We start from the raw sequence: 20736 nt of genomic DNA, 5'->3' as shown, positions 1-20736 counted from the left end.
CCGATTCAGTCACCTATGGGAGAAATGACTAGGAATAATAAACGGCAGAAAACGGTCAAACTACTTGCTCTACAAACAAATGTTTGCATGACTATAAAGACCAAGTAGAATAATATAATAAGAAAATATCCAATTTCAACATCAAGCAGCGTAATGAGCAGTTTTTAAAGTCAAAAAATGAATGGAAGTGAATGAGACCGGAAGCCAAAAAGATTCAAATGGCAGCGCCCACTAGTCGGCGGACAATAAGTTGAATAATTCAAAGGTGACAACTTGGCTCTGTTATCAATAGAAAATTTACTCCAAGAGCCAGGGGGCACTCTCACATGAAAATTACAAATACACCCCAAAGAAGAGACATGAGAACTCTAACAGAGGAGACGATTAAAGCGCTTTTATTTTTGAATTTTAATGTTTGGAGAAAAGTTTGTTATTAAATGTTCACATGCTCTCAGTTGTTGCAGCAACACATGGTCATAGTTCACTGAGAAGCAAACAGCAAACAGCTGTTAAATCAAAGAATGGTTATCTTTGAATACAGGATTGAACAGATTTAATCATCCATGATTGTTTGCATAGCTTGTCAGTGAACCATTGCTCCACACTGTCATAAACTGCTCCATCTAAAAGCAGTTGCTGGAGATTTACTTTCTACAGAGACCAGGGCCGGAGCAAGCTGAACTGCCGCTCTAGGCAGAGGACGATCACGCCGCCCTCAACCCCAATGTGAAAACGAAAGCGACCGGTTATGAAAATGAAGTGAAATGTCGTGGACCTCTTTTCCAGCGCACTATGCGCGGAAATAACTGAGGACGCGCGGGTGCTGAGGGAGGGAGGGAGGGAAGTGTCGCGACACTGCGCTCTTTATTCTGCCCCCCTATGCGCGGATATAACAGGATGCACGGGTGTCGCGGACCTCAATTCTGTAAGGTAGGTGTCGCGGACGCCGCCCACTCTATACTGCTGCCCTAGGTGGCCGCCTAGGTTGCCTCTATGGACGCACCGGCCCTGACAGAGAGAGGCTTTACTCACAAAATGCACATGACATCGCCATTGATTGTGCAGCCCTATATCACATCAGATGTCATATAATATCACCCCATATCACATCATATCATATCATGTTATAGGGGATTAAGGCTGATGGTGCATAGACACAGAGCATGATGGTGCATGACTTTTAAAGCCACAGGCCTGGGAGTCTGCAGTCAAGACAGTCTGGAGTCAAGACAGACCATGGTGGAGATAGTAACGCCCATTCACACAGGGCATCAGCGTCAACGCTTCCCATTCACTTTGAATGGGTGACGTCAGGCGTTGCCAAACTGCATTGTGGATCCGTCGGTGCCGCTTCAGAGGCGTTGTTTGCTGCAGAAGTTGGGACTAGCTCAACTTTTCAAGCGCCGACAGAAGCGTCAGATCACTGTATGCAAATACACCAGCTAGACAGTGGCCTATTACTGACTGATTTTCATTGGCTGACGCTGCTATGGCGATCGCGTCAGCCCCAACTTCAGACACGCCTTCAAGCGTTGACGCTGAAGCCCCGTGTGAATGGGATGTAAGATATAGGGCCCTATCAAACACCCGGCGCAATGTGGCGCAAGGTGCAATTGTTGTTTGCTAGTTTCAGATTGGCGCAAGAGTCATTTTGACATTTTGCAGCACGCTGTTTAAATAGCATGCATTTGCATTTGTGCTCATATGCGCGACCATAGGCGTTCTGGTCTAAAAAGGAAGGCGTTGTGAGGCGCATAGCTGGCGCGTTGCTATTTTAAGAAACTATAACAGACTGTTCAATAGACCAGAAAAAGCCAGTCTATTGCCCAGAACAGAGTGCAATATATGCAAATATCTTAACATATTAAAAATAATTTAAGTATCAAGTATATATATAGAATATAATAAGGATATATTTAGGATATGAATATAAAGGATTAAAATATTTCAAAACCTATTATTTTTTAGCCTAAATATAAAATAAATTTAAAACCATACTTTCATGCCTTCTTCATCTCCGGGGGCTTTTTCAGTTTATTCCTAAATATTTGCTTTTGTATAATGTTATTATTATTAGCAGTATTATTAATTATATGCGTATTTATATATATATTTTTATTAAAAACAAGCTTAGATTTGCCCACCTGTCAGGTTTTAGACCATATGGCACACAGCATGTGTATTTGGATATAAGTCAGTTTTTTTAAACACTTCGTTATTATTGTTTATTTATTCGTTTGCTGGAAATTAGAACTGAATTTAGAAATAGTTTTGAAACAAATCTTTGCACTTAACAAACGAAATTAATTATTTATAGGCTACTTGATGTCTGTGCATACAAGGTTTCCCTATCCACGAAAGCGAAAGTGAAAGTAGATAATGAGAGGCCTTATCTCTCATTCTCGTGCTGTAGATGCTCTGTTTAACTGTTTTCTTGCTAGTTAAACGCTCAGTTTTTCCACTTGCAAAGTCGTCATGTAAATAGCAAATGCACTATGGCGCGATGCAACTGGTTCTTAAAGGGAGTGGGAGATGAGACTCTGATTGGTTCATTCTTAAAACACACCTTTAACTCATTAAAAAAATAAGCTTAACCCTTTTAGCCCAAAGCGGAATTTTCCGTCCTTATATTAGCAAAAGTGGATTCTGACATGCCCTGAATACGTTTGCGCCCTGCGCTATGCACTTTGCGCATGGATTGTCAAAATAGAGCCCATAGGGTTTCAAATCCTGCATCTCTGAGTTCTTAAACTGTGGTTGATGTGCTTGGCCCAGAGACAGTGCTTACGGCAATGGAGTCTGGCTGACGCATCATTATAAACTACCTCAAGAAAAAGGCACTTTATAATTGCAGCAATATGTTCGGAAGCATTAAAAGTGTCCAAGAAGATGTCCACAATCTTTACACACATTGATTCAGAGACCATATCAGAAGATGACGAATGTTAACTGTATTATTACCGAAATGGTCTTAAACTCCCAGCAGGCACAATATGTCAGCATGACTTCAGACTGACGTTGTACCCTAACATCATGGGGACGTTACATTTTGTTTGGAAAAAAAAATCAGGTTGACGTAAGAACTCAATATCAGACCAACGTCAATGTCCAACATACAACCTAAAACCAACCATATATCAACATTGAATGATGTTACAGCTTGATGTTCTGTGGACGTTGCCACTATGACATCTATCAGACTTTGGATTTTGATTGCCACACCTGATGAATAAATCTCAGTATTTGACGTCAATATACAGGTACTGTTGGTTTAAGATGTTGGCTTGACGTTGGATTTTGGTCTCTTTCTAACAAGCTAAAATTGACCAAATATCAATGCCATTTGACGTTATTATTGGACATCAAAATAACGTTGTCCTTAGACGCTGGCTAGACATTGGATTTTGGTCACCTGACATCACAACCTTAATCTAACCAAATATTAACAAGTATAAAAATGAGCTGCAAATTTTCAATAAAAGAAACTGATGTTCTAATTGTAGCTTTTTAGGCTACAGCGTGATACTAAATACTCACTACTCTTGAGTACTATTGAAAGGGCTACTTTTTACTCAAACTTTGAGTAATATTTACAACCAATACTTTTACTCTACTTGCACTACATTTTTAGACAAGTAATGGTACATTTTTACTTGAGTATGATTTTTCAGTACTCTATCCACCACTGGTGAGCACATGTACTTTTAAACAGCATAGTAATGATCATATTATTCGATGTGGGGTGATTGGTGCCGTCATGTTAGTGGAGGGGTTGCTGGATTTACAACATGTCAATTTATCAACTTCTCCCGAATTACATAAAAGTGGCTGTTTAACAGAAAGAAGAATAGAGGAAATGTTTTAGTTACCTAAACAGTATACCTGATGTCAAAAGCTCACATTGTCAGATTATGTGTGACAATTATTATAGCCATCTTCGAAGACATCAGCGTGTAGTTTTTACAAACCATTAACGTTGTATTTTGATAGTACTTATGTCTATTTAAGTGAAGTTTATTTATAAACAAATTTCGAGAGGATCACGTGCTTATGATTGTTCACAGCTGTTCCAACTTTAGCTAATGACCAATTATCCTATCAGATGATCCTTTTCTCCTCTCACTATATTCGTCTTAAAGAACCTATACCACCCACCCCAACCTACTTTCCTTCCTTTAAAATGGACACGGTGGCCACTGATTAGTGCTGTTGCCTCACAGTAAGAATGCCCCAGGTTTAATTCCCTTCCAAACCAGGCGACATTTCTGTGCAGAGTTTTGCTCATTCTCCCCGTGATCACGTGGGTTTTCCCCGGGTCCTCCGGTTTCCTCCCACAGTTCAGAAACAAGCACCCTAAACAATTAATCCAAAATATTTTAGCCACAAACTCTGAGTACACCTTCTCAGCATCCATATATGACACTTAGCTACAATAAGCAGGAGTTTGGCTACCTGAGCTCAAAATCCCCTCTCGTCTTGCAACGGGAGGGAGCCCAGGGCTCGAGGATCTTATAAGCTCAGGGCTCTCTCCCGGGACAGCATGCCAAACAAGCTTTATTATCAATCATCAGCTAAGTGTGAACTCCTGAATTGCCGAAAAATAAGATCAAAGTATTGTGATTAAAAATTTGTGGTTAATGGTGAACACTGCATGCTTCTGGCTTAGTCTGAATTCTCATGGGAAGTAGAAAATGAATTTAGCAGCTAATGACGTGATGCTCTAAACCAGGGGTGTCAAATGTACAGCCCGTGGGCTTCATGCGGCATGTGAAATGGTTCTGTAAAGTGTAAAAATGAGCTGCAGTTTTTCAATAAAAGAAACTGCTGCTCTAATTGTGTCCACTTGATGGCGCAATAGCAAACTATTAATTTCATCCCATCCAAAAGCCTGAATCAGTGTCAGTTTGACAGCCTTCTCAGAGAGAAAGACCACATCTATTCCGTGCCAAACCACACGGAGGTGTTTTCACAAGGAAACGTAACTATTTTACATTTTGTCAGTTTAGTGGCTATTTCGAGTTTATCCGTAAGAAAGTGTATTTTTTTTAAAGGAGGCATGGCACCCAACCACACCCCTAAACTTAACCATCATTAATCATACTAAATTGTACGAATGAGATTGTACGAACTCATACAAATTATCCACTATTTTTGGAACCACATATCTTTTTGAGGAAGTTTTTTTCTGTAATGAGCATAAATAAAAGCAAACTCATGCACAAGCACTGAAATATCAGATTTTTTTTTTTATGTAAGAACAGAAGTGTCTAATAATGATTGCTGTCTACATTATACTTGCAGTACCAAAGCAACGACTGCCGCATTTGTATTACATCCAAAAAAAATCTATTATCAGCACTACAGTGGAAAAATGAAACTGTATTTATGCTGACTGACAAGAAATGATGAAGCAAAGAGAACTGTTTGGTCTGATAGTGGAAAGCGGCTTAGAAAAGAAGGTGGTAGCGGTGGAGGATGCAGAAAGTTTTCAAAGGGCTTGGGGTGGGAATCAATTCCTGGCCAGACAGGTCAATAAGCACCTGCCACAGGGCAAATGTTGCAGCAGGTTCTGGATTGGGGCAGATATGGAGGAGAGAGAAGATCTAGCGACATGGAAGACACAGAGGCAGGGTTTGCCTCCAGGATGCACATGGCCTAGGGAAGTCCTGGTTTATAGCCAGAGACGTTTGATCTGCCGCACCCTCTGAGAATTGGCAGGAGCAGTGGTACACACATGCAGAAATCCCGAGAAGGGGAAGATGCACAGGGATTCAGCATGCATTATTGGTCTTTGAAAGTGAGGTTCCCCTTTTCAAAGAGGAGGATTTGAGCTGCTGGCACATCCATAATCTTTCCGGTCTGTTTTTCTGTCACGCTCATGGAAGAAAGATAGAGTGAGCTGTGATGAGGATCTTCAACGAGCCATTTTAATTAAACAAATGCCACAAGGGAAACAGTTAGGTGAAGAGAAACCACAAGAGCTTAGCATCCATAAAGACTCAGTAGAGAAGCACAGAGTAGAAGGAAACAACATAAAAAAGGAGAAGAAGAACAAAAATATTGAGATGATCAGTAATTAATGAAATGAATGGGAAAGACTTCGTTTCCCTTGAGCATAAAACATGGAACAAAGGTATGAAGGAAAAAGAGAATGTCAAAATAAGAGTGTATTGATTTGACATCTATGATTAGTGCAACACAAATGTGTACATCCTTAATACATGCTAAAATATCATTCAAACATGTTTTAAAGTAAATCATTCGGATCATTTATTGATTATTTAGATTATTTAGAATGATTCACTTAGAATCATCAACACATCTAGGTGTTATTTTACACTTTTCAGAAGTGTAAATCATTTAATTCCAGTGGCATCCCCGATTTAACATAAACAATAATGTGCACCTTTGGAATATTTTAAATATACATGATGAAAAATATGAAAGAAATTTGAACATGAACTTGTCAAAATTTGGTCAAAGTAACAATGCACTTGTAATCCCGCTGGTCATACACCACCCAACCCGCTCAGAGCTGGGATCGAACAAGTGACTTTCTGCATGAGAGTCGGTTGCTCTAACAAGGAGGCTAAAGACCATGGCCTCTAGCTTCTGTTGCTAGAGCACCTTTAGAGGTCAGAGGAGTGAGGTTTACCTGCACAGCACTCACTAGCTGGCCTCCGTTACATACTGAACCATAAAACTTTTCTTATTTCAGTTTCTTAATTTTGAAATGATCTTAACTTTTACTATTATTTTATTATTATTTTTAACATAATTAATGTAATCTCATTTTACCAGGTTTATTGCTCAGAGATATTAAAACGTTTACATTTTCTTCACATATCTCAGAGGTTTCAAGACCTCAAAGAAGAAGTGTTTTTTTTTCTAATGAATGAAAACTGATCGTTTCCAAAAGTAGGTCTCATTTACATTACATTTTTGGACTGTAGCAATTACCTCACCACAGTTTTGATTGAATAGTATGACAAGTATCAGCCTGACCTGGCCACTTCCGGCTCTTGCTTCAGGGTGAGCAGTATCGACTCAGCATTGATAAGAATGGCCCAACATGGCAAGCAGAAGAGTAAGAGGATGAGCATGCTTCTCTGCAGAATCTCCCCCACACGTTTGTGGTTCTTACTGCCAAACGTCTGAACATGGGCAACAGATCATAAAAGATAAATATTTAAGGTATCATTAGCATATAATATAATGTCAATAATTCAACAGAATACAGATTTTATAAACCATAATTTAATTGTAACATTTTAACAACAATTTGCAAAAAAACAAACAATATCTCATTAAATGTTTCTAAATTTAAATACTTTGAATAATATATCCAATAAAAGTTGTATGGCACTACCACAGTTGTGTTTTGGACATATACTCACGAGCCACTTAATTAGAAATATCTTTTTAAAGGGTTAGTTCATTTAAAATGGAAAATTCTGTTATTATTCACCCTTGTATCGTTTCAATCACCTAAGAATTTTGTTCATCTTCAGAACAAATTAAGGTGTTTTAGTAGAAATCTGAGGACTATCTCATCCTCCATCCGCTTGTTAAGTGGTGACGTGTTGGTGATGTTTGTAATACTGTTTCCGGGTCCAAGCCGCCACTTTTTATAATTATAATTGAGAAAATAATAGTATATGATCACTTTTTATTCATATCATACATTAAAGTTAATTTTATATAAAGTCATAGTGTACACAACAGTCTCTGGGCTTGCTGCATCACAAATCCCAAAATTTTAACAATGTATAAAAAAATGAATCACTTTCTGGCCTCTGATATTAGCCATGGACATATATATTTTGATCATGATTTTCGAAAGTATTACAGCGCTTTGTAGACGTTTATTATAACCATTTCCTGAGGCTCCCCATACAGTGTGATAGAGCGCTTGGACCCGGAAGCTGCTTTACGTGACATCACACTTAACAAGCGGATAGACAGTAACGGTCCAGAGACATTCAAAGTTTATAAAAGGATCCAAAAACTTTGTCAAAACATAGAATGTGGCTACAATTGTTCAACTGTAAGGGTAAATAAGTCATATTGCCCATGGTAAATGTGCAAAATTAGTGAAAAAAAAGTTGTTTTTCAAGTATTTGGGCACACAAAAATCTTTGCACAATTACAGTTGAACCACTGAAGTCATATGGAATGTTTTAGCTGTATTCTGGTTCCTTTGTGGACTTTAAACATATCGGGACCATTTTGGAGGATCTTAGTTCTCTTGGATTTATTTTAAAATATCCTCTTTTGTGTTTCAAAGATGAAGGAAGGCGATTGAAATGACATGAGGGAGATCAATTATTAATGAAATGTTGTTGTTTTTTTGTTTTGTTTTTTTGCATGGCAGCAGTTCAGTATATTTCAGAATGAGTCAAGATTAACTAATCATCAGAATCAGAAACAGCAAGAGAATGGCCAGACTAATATTTATCGCTGATCATTTTCAAAGGCTCACCACAACTGGACAGTATGTAGACTGGAAAAAGGTTGCCAGTTCTGATGAGTCTCAAGTTCAACTACCTTATTCTTATAATTTGGCGTGAATACAATGAAAGCAGCAATTCGTCTGGTCTTGTATGACTGGTTAAGGCTGCTGCTGATAGTGGTGATGAAGGGTTTTATTTTATTTCATTTTGAGCATCATTTATAGAGACAGTTCACCCAAAAATGAAAATAATGTCATTTTATCATCCACTAATTTCAAACTTGGGTTTCTTTCTTTGTTCACACTTTATTTTGGTGGTCTGTTTGTTGAATATAAGTTGCATTGCATCGACATGCCAACTAATTCTCATTAGATTATAAGTAGACTGTTAAGTTAGGGTTAGGGCTGGGGATAGGGTTGGGGTTAGGGTTAGTGTAAGTTGACTTGTTCTTGCTATGTTTCGTATAGTCTGTTGAAGGAGCATCAAAATAAAGTGTTATATTTTCATCTGTTGAACACAAAGAAAGACTTACTGAAGAATATTAAAACATATTAACAATATAAAAACAACCACTGACTTCCATGGTTTTTTTCTTCATATTACAAATGCAGTTTTTTTCCAGAATTTCTATTTTTGTGTTCAACAGAATAAAGAAATTCATAAAAGTTTAGAATAATTTTGAGTGTGAGAAAAAAATGGTTGCACTATCCCTTTAAATGCCACCATCTACACGACTGATGTTGCTGACCATCAATCTTTTTATGATCACACCAATCTTGTGATGCTACATCCAGCAAGAAAAACACCTTTCGGATGTGCTGGACTAGTTTCACATCACGAATGTGCAGCAGCTTGTGTGAAATTGACATATCAGTATGGACCAAAATCTCCTGGGATTGTTTCAAGCAGACTGCTCAATCTATACTACCTAGAGTTAGAATAGTTCTGAAGACAAAAGTGTTTAGTGTTGTTGGGATAACATTTAGGTACTAAGTAATATGAATGAATTGCAGGACTATGAATACATAGCTTTTTTTCGTTGAACCAACCAACATGAATTTCAAATTTAGAAGTATTACAATAATTGTCGATCATATAAACACATTAAAAGATTGATCATGAATATTAAACAGGAGCCATCGTTCACCACACTTCACCAGTCCCTAACTGTAAACTAAACATGCACCCCAGAAGCAGTGCAGTGGAACAAGAGTTTCACATCACGAATCAACCTATAAAGGCCAGAGTAAAGGTTCATGATAATTTTTTTTTTGTAAAACATTGGGATGTAATTTACCGTCAGATACTAACAGATCCTTAGTATTTCCACAGTATTTGATGTAAGAGTTTAGTTGTGATATATTGATGAGATTTTTTTTTTTAAGTTTATGAGAATGGTTTTATAAAACAGGGTAATAATGATCATTGCTGAAATAAAATAGCCCAAATTCTTCCTTCAATTTCTCAGTTTCCCATTATAAAATCTGCCCACTGAACTACAGCTATTACGAATCAAGGTATCTTGCATTAATTCTTTATCTGTTTTCAAACAACAAAAAAGGAAAACTAAGAAAATGTTTTTTTTATTGTTATTTTTTTGTTTTGTTTTTTGCTTACAAAAAAAAAAGATTTTGGCTTGATTTTAGTTTTAGTTTTTTTTAATTTAGGATAGGAAAACAGATAAATGACTTTAAAATTCATTATACCCATGTAGGCGGTGCTGAAACACCCTTTTTCCTCTGATTGGCCAACCAAATCTGAGCTTGTAACGCCACTCTGAAAATAAAAGTCCTCTTTGGATCAGCACCCAGGAAAAGATTTTTCCGACATTTCCGAGCAGCACCTGTTTTGCATGATTGTTTAAGAGCTACTGTAAACCTACATAATAATAGTAATGATAATTAATATTGTTTATTTGGTGTTTGTGTGTTTTTTTTTTTGTGTGTGTTTTAATAGTTATTAGAAGGGCCAAAATAAAGACACATTGGGCCCTATATATATATATATACATACATACATACATACATATATATATATATATATATATATATATATATATATATATATATATATATATATATATATATATATATATATATATATATATATACGTATATATAGGACTTTTATTTTGAGGGCGATGCCACCAGCAAACAAAAGGGTGTTTCAGCACCACCTAATGAATCTTAAAGTCGTTTATCCATTTTCCTACAGTAAAACGAAAATCGAGCCACGAAACTGTTTTCGTTTTTGTGAGCAGACAAAAAACGAAAAGTGTCAATTTTCTTAGTTTTCCTCTTTTTGTTTGAAAACTGATATGGAATGGATGGAAGATGCCCTGATTATTACGCTCTATTTTCAACAAAAATTGGGGGGACGTTATAGAAACAAAACAATAGATATTGAGCTAGTCTGTTGGCAGAACAACATTACTTTAACCATGTTAAAGCCATCATGAGGAAATACCTGAGAGACGAGTGTGTCACATGCGAGGGCCAGGCCGCATCCCGTGGCTGTCGTGGTCACATTAACAGTCTGAGGAAGACAAATGATGCTTTAGCAGGGCAGTCATAGCACACTGTCTCTAATCTCTCACTGCTTCCCTCTTCAAGATTGGATTTTCGATTGGATTGACTTCCAGAGTACTTCTCGAAATAGAAAATACTCTTGGTGTCTGGAAAATCAGGCATGTTTGTGAAATCAATAAGGATCATTGACTGAATGATTGCATAATATTTTTACACAGAATCATGCATTTAGGCATTTATGCAGAGATACAATAATTGACCACAATGTCTCAGACATATGCCAGACATACCTATGTACATGATTAACTTTTAAAAGGTCCATATTTGTATCTTTAAGTGTCCTTAATGTACTAATTTGCAAACCTTAGGAGTTAGTATAACATATAAATGTAATTTTGAAGGAATTGTCCCAGTTGCAAATTGTTGAACCTCTAAAATGAACGTGTGCACATTTTATTTAAAGGGCACTTAGGTTACCCCTTTTTTTAGTTTTAATATAAGTGTTTTGCGTCTCCATAATGTGTATGTAAAGTTTCAGCTCAAAACACCCATCAGATTTTTCATTATACCTTTCATAAGAACCTATTTTTAAAATTTTTCCACCAGGGGGCCATTTAGTCATACTGCGCCTTTAAGGATAGTCCGCCCCGCCCACCGTTTCTACGTGTCTTTCTGCGTGCCTTAATCTCCTCCCTCGGCTGCATCAGACAACAGACAGACAGACTTAGGAAGAAGATCTCACGTAGCGTTTGTGAGAAATACTACAGTAAGAACTTTACCAATGAGTATTTGTTGTGGAGATGCTTCGATAAGTCACACACACAATGTCAATTTACAAAGTTCACGCATGCCCGCACACGCAGATAAACACACACACATACAGACCGACACACACACACACACACACTGACAGACAGAGCGCATATGTGACAGGATACAGGCTACTCTCCACTATTGTATGGATATCTCTTATGTTAATGTACAAAATAAACCTGATTTAGCATCCACAAAGTTGGATTGAAGCATCTTCTTTCATAATTGTTCTGACACGAGGCTGTGCTGATGAAGTAAAGCTGAATTAAATCGCTCTAGTTCATTACACACGTGCACAGTTATAAAACATTTTAAACTTGTAAAACTCACTCTTGATCACATTTGATGACGATTGACGATCATAGCGAACAGAACAGAGCTTTTATTCCCGGTTGCTTTAAGCACGTCTGGTCTTGTTGACATGATTATACACGTGACTACCGGGACATTCTAGCCAAAGCTGTCAATCAATTCGGTGGCTGGGGGGACCGCACTCCTACGTCAAGTTGCAGTCGGTCTGAAAACCGCTCCAATTGGTCCACCGTTTTTATGTTGTTAAATTGAAAAAAGGACTGGGTGTGTTTATTTCACCCCAATTTGACGGTCTATACACTATACCAACATATATTTCTGTCCAAACAGCTTGAAAAGTAGATTTTTCACCATTGGTGCAATTTAACTTCTTTATATGATGATGGATGCATTACCGCAGAGGCCAGGGCATATCCAGCCAGTTCAGCATTTCCTAAGTGACCGCAGAATATTGTAGTAACGAATGGCAGCAGAAAGCTTAGGATCCTGGAGATGAGCTGTGGAACATAAAACAAATCAAAAATTAGATGGGAATTTACGGATTCAATAAACAAATGCAGTCAGTAGTGCATGTACTCTTTCAGAAATAAAATAAAGGTATGGGAGCTGTCGCTGGGGCAGTAACTTTTCAAAAGTTACATATTTGTACCTGAAGGGTCCATAATTGTACCTTATAGGTACTTTTAGGTACATTTTGGGTACTAATATACACCTTTTGTGTACCACTGTGGACTCTTTGGGTACAAATATGTATCTTTTGATAAGGTACTGCCCCAGCGACAGCTCCCATACCTTTATTTCTGAGAGTGTAGGAATTCTACAAACCATTAGACTTAGAGATTGAGTGAAACAAAGGAGGATGTAAAAGTGCCATCTGAAGTTTTCTTCTAAAATTATAAATTTTCTCAGGCCTTGTGTCTACAGTAGGTTCAGTAATTTCACAAACTGTACATACCAAGGTACATACCTTGAAATAGGCCTTTCAAAGTGAAATAACTAAGTATAAACAAAGGAGACTAAGAATATGCTAATTTTACTTTGCATCTGAACTCTTTGTGAAGTTTATTCATAAACTAATTTCGAGAGGAGCATGTGATTATGATTGAACATGGCTGGTTCTGCATTAGCATGCATGATCCACCAATCAGGCCATTCCTAACCCACTATAAAGAGCCAGGGTTTTTTCACTACAGTCATCTTCGATTTGAAGAATCCCCCCTTCCACCCCTACCTCTTCACCTTTCCCTCCATAGGGCAGCACGGTGGCCCAGTGATTAGCACTGTCGCCTCACAGCAAGAACGTCACCGGTTCTAGTCCTTTAACAGGCCGGTGGTCGTTTCTGTGTGTAGTTTGCATGTTCTTCCCGAGCTTGCGTGGGTTTTCCCCGGGTCCTCCGGTTTCCTCCCACATTCCAAAAACAAGCACAACAAGTAAATTGATAAATCTAATTTTGCAATACAGGTAATCGCATAATGCAGCATATCTCTTAATAGCATTACATTTTTAGTCATCAGCTCTTATCAAGGGGGAGTTATCGAGATCTACCTGAGCTCAAGGCTCCCCTCTCTTCCTCCAAACGGGAGGGAGCCCAGGGCTCAAGAACCTTCGAGCTCAGGGCTCTCTCTCGGGACAGCATGCCAAACTTGCTTATAATCAATCATCAGCTAAGTGTGAACTCTTGAAGTATAAATTGGTGAATGCTGGCTCCTGTTTAATATTCATACACATTTTAACATGTTTATGTAGTATGATGCAAAATGATTGTAATGTTTGCACTGTAAAAATGTATATGATCAATTAGTTATGACAGCATATGCTTTTAGTCCATTGTAACTTATTAAACTTTAATCAAAGTTAATCATGTTCTAACTTAATTCTAAAAGTTATGCAAACTGTTTTAAGTCAGTTTAACATAATATATGTTCAATGGACTCAGTTCAATGTTCAATGTTCAATGGTTGATTTGATCCGGCTTAAAAATTTAAGGTAAACGGGATTTTATTACAGTGTGGCTGTTGGAGCAATGATTCAACTATCAAAAAGCTATTTATTTATTTATTTATTTATTTATTTATTTATTTATTTATTCATTCATTCATTTATTCATTTATTTATTTTTATTTTTGTTTTTAAATTTAATTATTTATTTGTTTGTTTTCTTGTTTGTTTGTTTGTTTAGTCTCTTCGTACTCTTATTAATAATCACTTTGTTACATTGTAACATTCAAGTACTAATTAACATGAATTAATTACAGGTAACAAAGACTATTAATACATAGCTTTTTTATAGTTTTACCAACCAATAAGAATTCCAAATGTAAATATTTTAATAATTGTTGATCATAAAAACCCGTTAAAAGATATGTGCATGAATATTAAACAGGAGCCATCGTTCACCACCCATAACCAGTCCTTAACTGTAAACTAAACATCATCCCTGAAGAAGTGCATGTTGGCAAAGCCTCAGTCTTTAAGTGGTGGCACCGGTCCATGAGAGAGTGCTGGAGCAGAAACAGGACTCACCAGAGGCCCGGTGAGGCACAGAACGTGGTAGAGTTCCTCTCTGTAGGCCAGGGGAACCCAGCGACGCACACAGCTGCAGCCTAAAAGCTTAGAACTGGGTGCTGTTGCCTCGGTGATTTGTTCAGTGTTTGCCAAGGGGCCGCCAGCCTCAGGCATCCCCGCTTTATCCATTCAGCCGATGAGCGCAAAACAAAAAAATAAGAGAGGAAGATGAGGAGACGGCGAGACTAAAAGAACAAGAAGATCAATATAGGAATTTCAACGCTTCTCCCAAGCAGTGGTTTTGCCCAAAATGTTGATGGAATCAATCCATGCAGGCAGAAGCGATCGGAACAAATTGTGCTGGGACACTGATTTAGTAACCTGCTGCCTTCGGTCACCGAGTGAGCCCAAAAGAGGCAGGTCACAAGCAAGCTCTTTATAATTCCCTGTATAGAGTACAGCAGCTCTGAAGGGGGCTGTAAGGGGCGGGTTAGCCTTTCGTACTTCTTAAACGCAGCGGTAATCTTATCTGGAATGCCTGTGTAAATAACAGATTGCTGCACTTTTGAGGAGTACATGCTAGAGCGCTTGATTTCTAAGTTAGTAGATTTATTAATGCAGCATAGTGGACAGGAAATGCTAAGCTTCGGGATGCATGATGCATAAGGCCTTCGACTGCAAATTTCTAACCTCAACCAGGGTTAGTTATAAATCCCCCCAAAATAAGCCAGATTTTTCATTTCAGGTGTTAAAAGCAAGAAAATGTGTCAAACTCACCAAATTTCAGATCACAAAGTAGCATTTTACCGGCACATTGGTCTCTGCTAGCTTGCCATGAATCTCCAGCAGACATGGTTGGCACATCAGACATAACCTTTGGTCATTAATGTGCCAGTCGGGTTAAACAGTAATGCTTAACCTCAATCAACTCAACAGGTCTTGCACAATCAGTGCTGATCATTCAATAAAATAGATTGTTAGCATCTAGTCAGTTGTGTTTAGATACTATCAACACCACAATGGGGTTCAACAAAAGAAATCTAAATTTAATCACTGGGTATAAAAAACTAATCAAATGTTAAATGACTAAGCGATTGGATGAATGTGTACAGTATGTTTATGTGTGTGCGCCTGTGTACATCATGATGGGTAGCAAATTGAAGCAACCTTTAGCCTTTATGTGCAAGAGGTCCATGTCTTATCAGATATGCAGTAAGAAATGCAGAGGACTGAAGGTGGAAAATCAGAGCAAAATACAGGAAATGAGAGTTATAGCGTACAATAAAACAGTTTGTCTTGTCTCACACATGGACAGCGTATACTGTACACACACACATGCATATATATATTGCATAAGTTATAGCCGAAGTCCTTTAACTCAAGACCTTCATCTTTGTGTTATTATTTTTTATAACGTTTCACCATTTTTTATATGTATTGCCTGTTACAAAATTACCATTGTGAAATATTCATAAAATAATATGAATATAAATTTGAATAAAATCAGAAAGAACTATGTAAGATTCTGCATTATTTCTATTTCTTGCATTGTACATTATTGTGCTGAATGGGTAAAATAATAATAATATTTATAATAATTCCTTGCATTTATATAGCGCTTTTCTAGACACTGAAATCACATGGAGGAGAATCTCCTCATGCACCACCAGTGTGCAGCATCCACCTGGATGACGCAACGGCAGCCATATTGCAGCAGACAGCACACCAGCTAATTAGTGTAGAGGAGGCAGAGTGATGAAGCTAATTATGATATGGGGATGGTTTGGAAGCCATGATGGACAGAGGGCAGTGGGTAAATTTTGGCCAGAATACTGGACTTAAATCCCTACTCTTTTTCGAACGACATCCTGGGATTTTTAACAACCAGAGTCAGGACCTCGGTTTTAACATCTCATCTGAAAGATGACGCTCACTGAGCAGTATTGACCTTATTCTGCAATGCGAAAGTGCATCGTTTTTGTAATTGTTTTAGAACTTCCAATTCAGTCAACCCAGGCTCGTTCTGAAAACGTAGTAGGACGTTTCTAGAGACCGCGAAATACGTCCTGGGAAGTACGTATTTGTGCAGTTTTTGTTTTCGTGAATCCGCGAGAGGCCGCTGTGTGCGCTTTTTCGTATCTCAAACGTCTCTCGTGAGTGCCGTATGCGCACAAGCTGCTCTCGCGTCAACCCACCAGAGGCCAATGTCTGACTGACCGAATGATTGACTGCGTGACCGGCCAATCGGCTGACCCACCCTCCTCCTTCCCTGAACCCAACCAGTTTTACCAATTGACCCACCCGCCCGCTCACTTCCCTAAACCAGAGCAACAATTTAGAAAAGAAAAAGAAAAAAAAAAGTCTAGAAAAAGAAAAGCCCTCGTCTGTATTTTGTTTTTTTTACCACATTTTCGGATTTCACCACGTTCTCACCCTGTTATGAACTCGTTCGCTTTATTTTTTTGGATTCTGTTTTTGTCTTACCTCATTTCTGGAACCGCTCTTCCCCGGACTCGAACCCGGACGCCTTTATCAACTCTTTCTCTCTGCATCTGAAGTCCGCCGACGCACATGATGAGCTGACCGGACAAACTGATTGCGGCAGGAAAGCCCTCCACATGGAGGTAAGCAGTCAGCCGGCAAGCGCGAAAGGGAACGGCGTCACACCGCCCCATATCGTTCGCTTAAAAAAATTATATGCAGCCATTTGTACCTCCCGGGACGTATTTCGCGGTCTCCAGAAACGTCCACGGGACTACGTTTGCAGAATGAGATTGGGTTGGATTCAGTTTGGCTGTGGGAGAAATGACTATGGTTAATAAACGCCATATATACTTGCTCATAAGTAAGTTCATAACTTTACATAAAAAGAATAATATCATTAGAAAATATTAGTTCGGAGCATCAACCAGCATAACAAGCTGATTTTAACATCTAAAAATCAATGGAAGTGAATGAGACCGGAAGTCTCAAGCCAAAAAGAGTCCAATGGCCACACCTGCTCATACGTAAGGAATAAGGTCAATAGAGTTCCCATCAATATACTGGGTCCCACACAGACCGTAGGTTTAGCGCCCACTGCTGTCTCACTAACACCACTTCCAGCACCAACCTGCATTCCCATGCAGTCTTGCAGAGTTGCAGAGAGCATGCTGCCAGCTCAATAAGTACTGAGTATTTATGAGTAAAGCATTTATTGAAATAAGTATTAAATACGTCATGGCTTTTTTTTTGGAAAATATATTTCTTAAGGTTCTTGTTGGCATGAAATTGACCCAGATTTTGTAAAAAAAAATTATAATAATAAATAAATAAATTAATTAATTAATAAATAAATAAATAAATAAATAAAATGAAATAATAATAATACATTAAATAAAAAACATACTAATACAATCAAACAAAAATTCAGAAAATTTTGTTTTGTATAATTGCAATAGAATAACACATTGATAATAAACTGAGCTACTGAGCTGTATTTAATAAAGTGCTTCATTGTAATGACACATTCAAGACACTTCTTTTATGGAGAATGGTGTGACTTTTCCCTTAGACTTCAAGAGAGCCTAAAAATCTTGATCATGTGTATGTTGTCTATTAACTTTGATGTTCGGTTATTATTTTCTAATAAATTCATGTCAGGTGATTCTAGCAGCTTTATTTTCTTTTTCTGAAACCGGCTGAAAGTTTCCTTGTCTGTGTCTGAGATCATTGTCTTGCTAAAATGTCCACTCTGTTTTCATCTTCATCACCTGGTAATGTAGGTGTTGGGACTGAAGCATATTCATTTACATTGACGTCTGACAAGGGTTGCTTTCCAACTACTGTACTGAGAGGTTTCAGCTGCTGTCTGGTATTTCATGACTTTTTACATCTACCTTTCAATACTTTTGTGTTCAATCATTTTCCCTGCGTCATTTAATTTTATTACACATAACTCAATTTCTAAAGCAAGTTTTGTTTTCTTTGTAGGCATGGATTAGTTTGGTTGCTACTTTAGTGACATCTGATGACAATTTTAAGTCTTTAGCACCTTTAAAGGTTGGCTTTCTGAGGAAGAATTCTGCTGTACGTTACTTAAAAGAAAATACAATTGTTGAGAATAAAAAATGTCAAAAGTTTAAATTGTTGGATAGATAATCAAGGATGTTGCATTAAATATTGATTTCTTATTTCAAAATTTGTTTCTAAAACATTACTATTATAAATTTGAAAGAAATTGCAAAACAATCTGACCTAATTTACACAAATGACAGACATCCTTTTATTAACTAAACATTTTGATTGACATACACAGTGAATCTTACACTAAGTGAAGTTTATTCATAAACTAGTTTCGAGAGGATCACATGCTTATGATTGACACGGCTGGCCCCGAGTCAAGCTAATGTACGAACCACCAATCAGACTATTCCTAACCAAGTATAAATAACCAAACACCTTACCTTTAGTCATCTTCGTCTTGAAGAATCCCCCCTTCCACCCCTTCGCCTCCTCTTTTGTCTACAGGGCAGGACGGCGGGCCAGTGGCTAGCACTGCGTGTGGAGTGTGGAGTTCATGTTCTCCCGGTGCTTGCGTGGGTTTTCCCCGGGTCCTCCGGTTTCCTCCCACACTCCCAAAAACATGACACTTAAGTAAATTGACTAAACCAAATTAGCACCAAATTCAATTCAATTCTGTCAGCAACGCATCACCTTAGCAACCCTCACGCAGCAGGAGGGGGGGGATTCTCGAGATCTACCCGAGCTCAAACTCCCCTCTCGCCCTGCAATGGGAGGGAGCCCCGGGCTCGAGGCTCTCATGAGCTCGGGGCTCTCTCCCGGGACAGCATGCCAAACTAGCTTATTACCAATCATCAGCTAAGTGTGAACTCTTGAACTAACAAATCAAACCTTTACACGAGTTAGCTACCTTCAAAGTAAACATTCCAGCATGCCTTTTTTAGTTGTTTAGAGACGGTGCGTTGAATCAAGCCAGAATGTATGTGCAAATATTGGGTCATATGTTGGTCTTACATAAACTCTGTAAACGAAATAACACCACTGTTTACACACTGTAATATAAAAGATAAGAATAAGAAAAGCTGCTGATTTAAATTATCTTGTGTGAAGGGGAAAAAAAACTTTAGTTCTGCAGAGCCGAAGATACAGTAGCTTGCACCGTGCTGCTGAGATTAGTTGAATTACTTAGATTAGTTGAATTAGCCTTAATTCTTCATGGCATAGATTCAACAAGATGCTGAAATGTATTCCTTGGAGATTTTAGTCCACATTGAACTGACAGCATCACACATTTACATGCAGACTTGCTGGTTGTACATCAATGATGTGAATCTCCTATTCCAGCTCATTCCAAAGATGCTCTGGATGGAGGTCTGGTGACTGTAAAGGACATTTTAATTTAATTCTTATTTTATCAACTCACTGTTGTGTTCAAGAAACAGGTTTGAGGTGATTTAAACTTCTTTTGGACAAAACAAGATGGGAACACTGTCTAAATAAAGAGATAATCTAATTTTTATAGCCGTTTTTTGCAGTTGTCCCTTTAAATGCAAATGAGCTGTTTCTCCCCACCCACTCTTCAGAAATTTTGCTTCAGAGGAAGAAAACCAGGATCAGATGTCGGGATAAACACAGAACAAAGACAGATACGATGAAACAAACCGACACTATCACAAAGGCTAGCTTTCACACTAGCACTTTTGGCCTGCACCTGGGTTTGTTTGACGTCAGAGTTCAAAACGTTTAGCTAGTCTTTTGAACTTGGGTGCGCACCTGATCTGTAATAACTTTAGAATTCTATTTAGATCAGTGGTGTGCACCCATGAACCATAGCCAAGTCCATCTGAAAAAGTTCACTTCTGATATGAATGCAACTGTACCAAATAACAGAAATGAACTACCAACTGTACAATAAACTTTAATTTTCATTATGTTCATTAGTGTGTGTTCGTCTGTGTATCATCCAATATTACCATTGTGACAGGTGGGACTGGCCCAGTGCAAACACAAAGACAATGTCTGCTTGTCTCATCCAAAAACGACTTCTGCAGACTATGCATTATGTTCTGAATGTTTTTTTTTTGGCAGAAACCAAAAGATTCAGTAAAAGCAGAATAATCGT

The 20736-nt window shown here is 38.0% G+C and overlaps 1 protein-coding gene across 6 annotated transcripts in view; it reads right to left on the bottom strand.

Annotated features, from left to right (window-relative positions):
- slc47a1 (solute carrier family 47 member 1) overlaps positions 1-16074 on the bottom strand; it is a 36397-nt gene extending 20323 nt beyond the window's left edge. For 3 of the 6 annotated variants that reach the window (XR_015519582.1, XM_087299650.1, XM_087299652.1), the window contains exons 1-4: positions 14631-15022; positions 12502-12603; positions 10920-10988; positions 7006-7154 (exon numbers count right to left, since the gene is read on the bottom strand). Coding sequence is in view for 4 of the 6 variants with exons in the window: in XM_087299650.1 (XP_087155776.1) it covers positions 7006-7154; positions 10920-10988; positions 12502-12603; positions 14631-14801 (491 nt within the window). In the remaining 2 variants the exon portion in view is untranslated. 6 annotated transcript variants of the gene reach the window in all.
- Positions 16075-20736: the final 4662 nt, after the last annotated feature.

This window comes from Danio rerio, chromosome 21, assembly GCF_052040795.2.
Source record: "Danio rerio strain M-AB ecotype USA chromosome 21, GRCz13ab, whole genome shotgun sequence".
NCBI classification, from domain to species: Eukaryota; Metazoa; Chordata; class Actinopteri; order Cypriniformes; family Danionidae; genus Danio; species Danio rerio.
The sequence above is the reverse complement of the archived record's forward strand: the minus strand, read 5'-3'. Positions and strand labels throughout refer to the sequence as shown.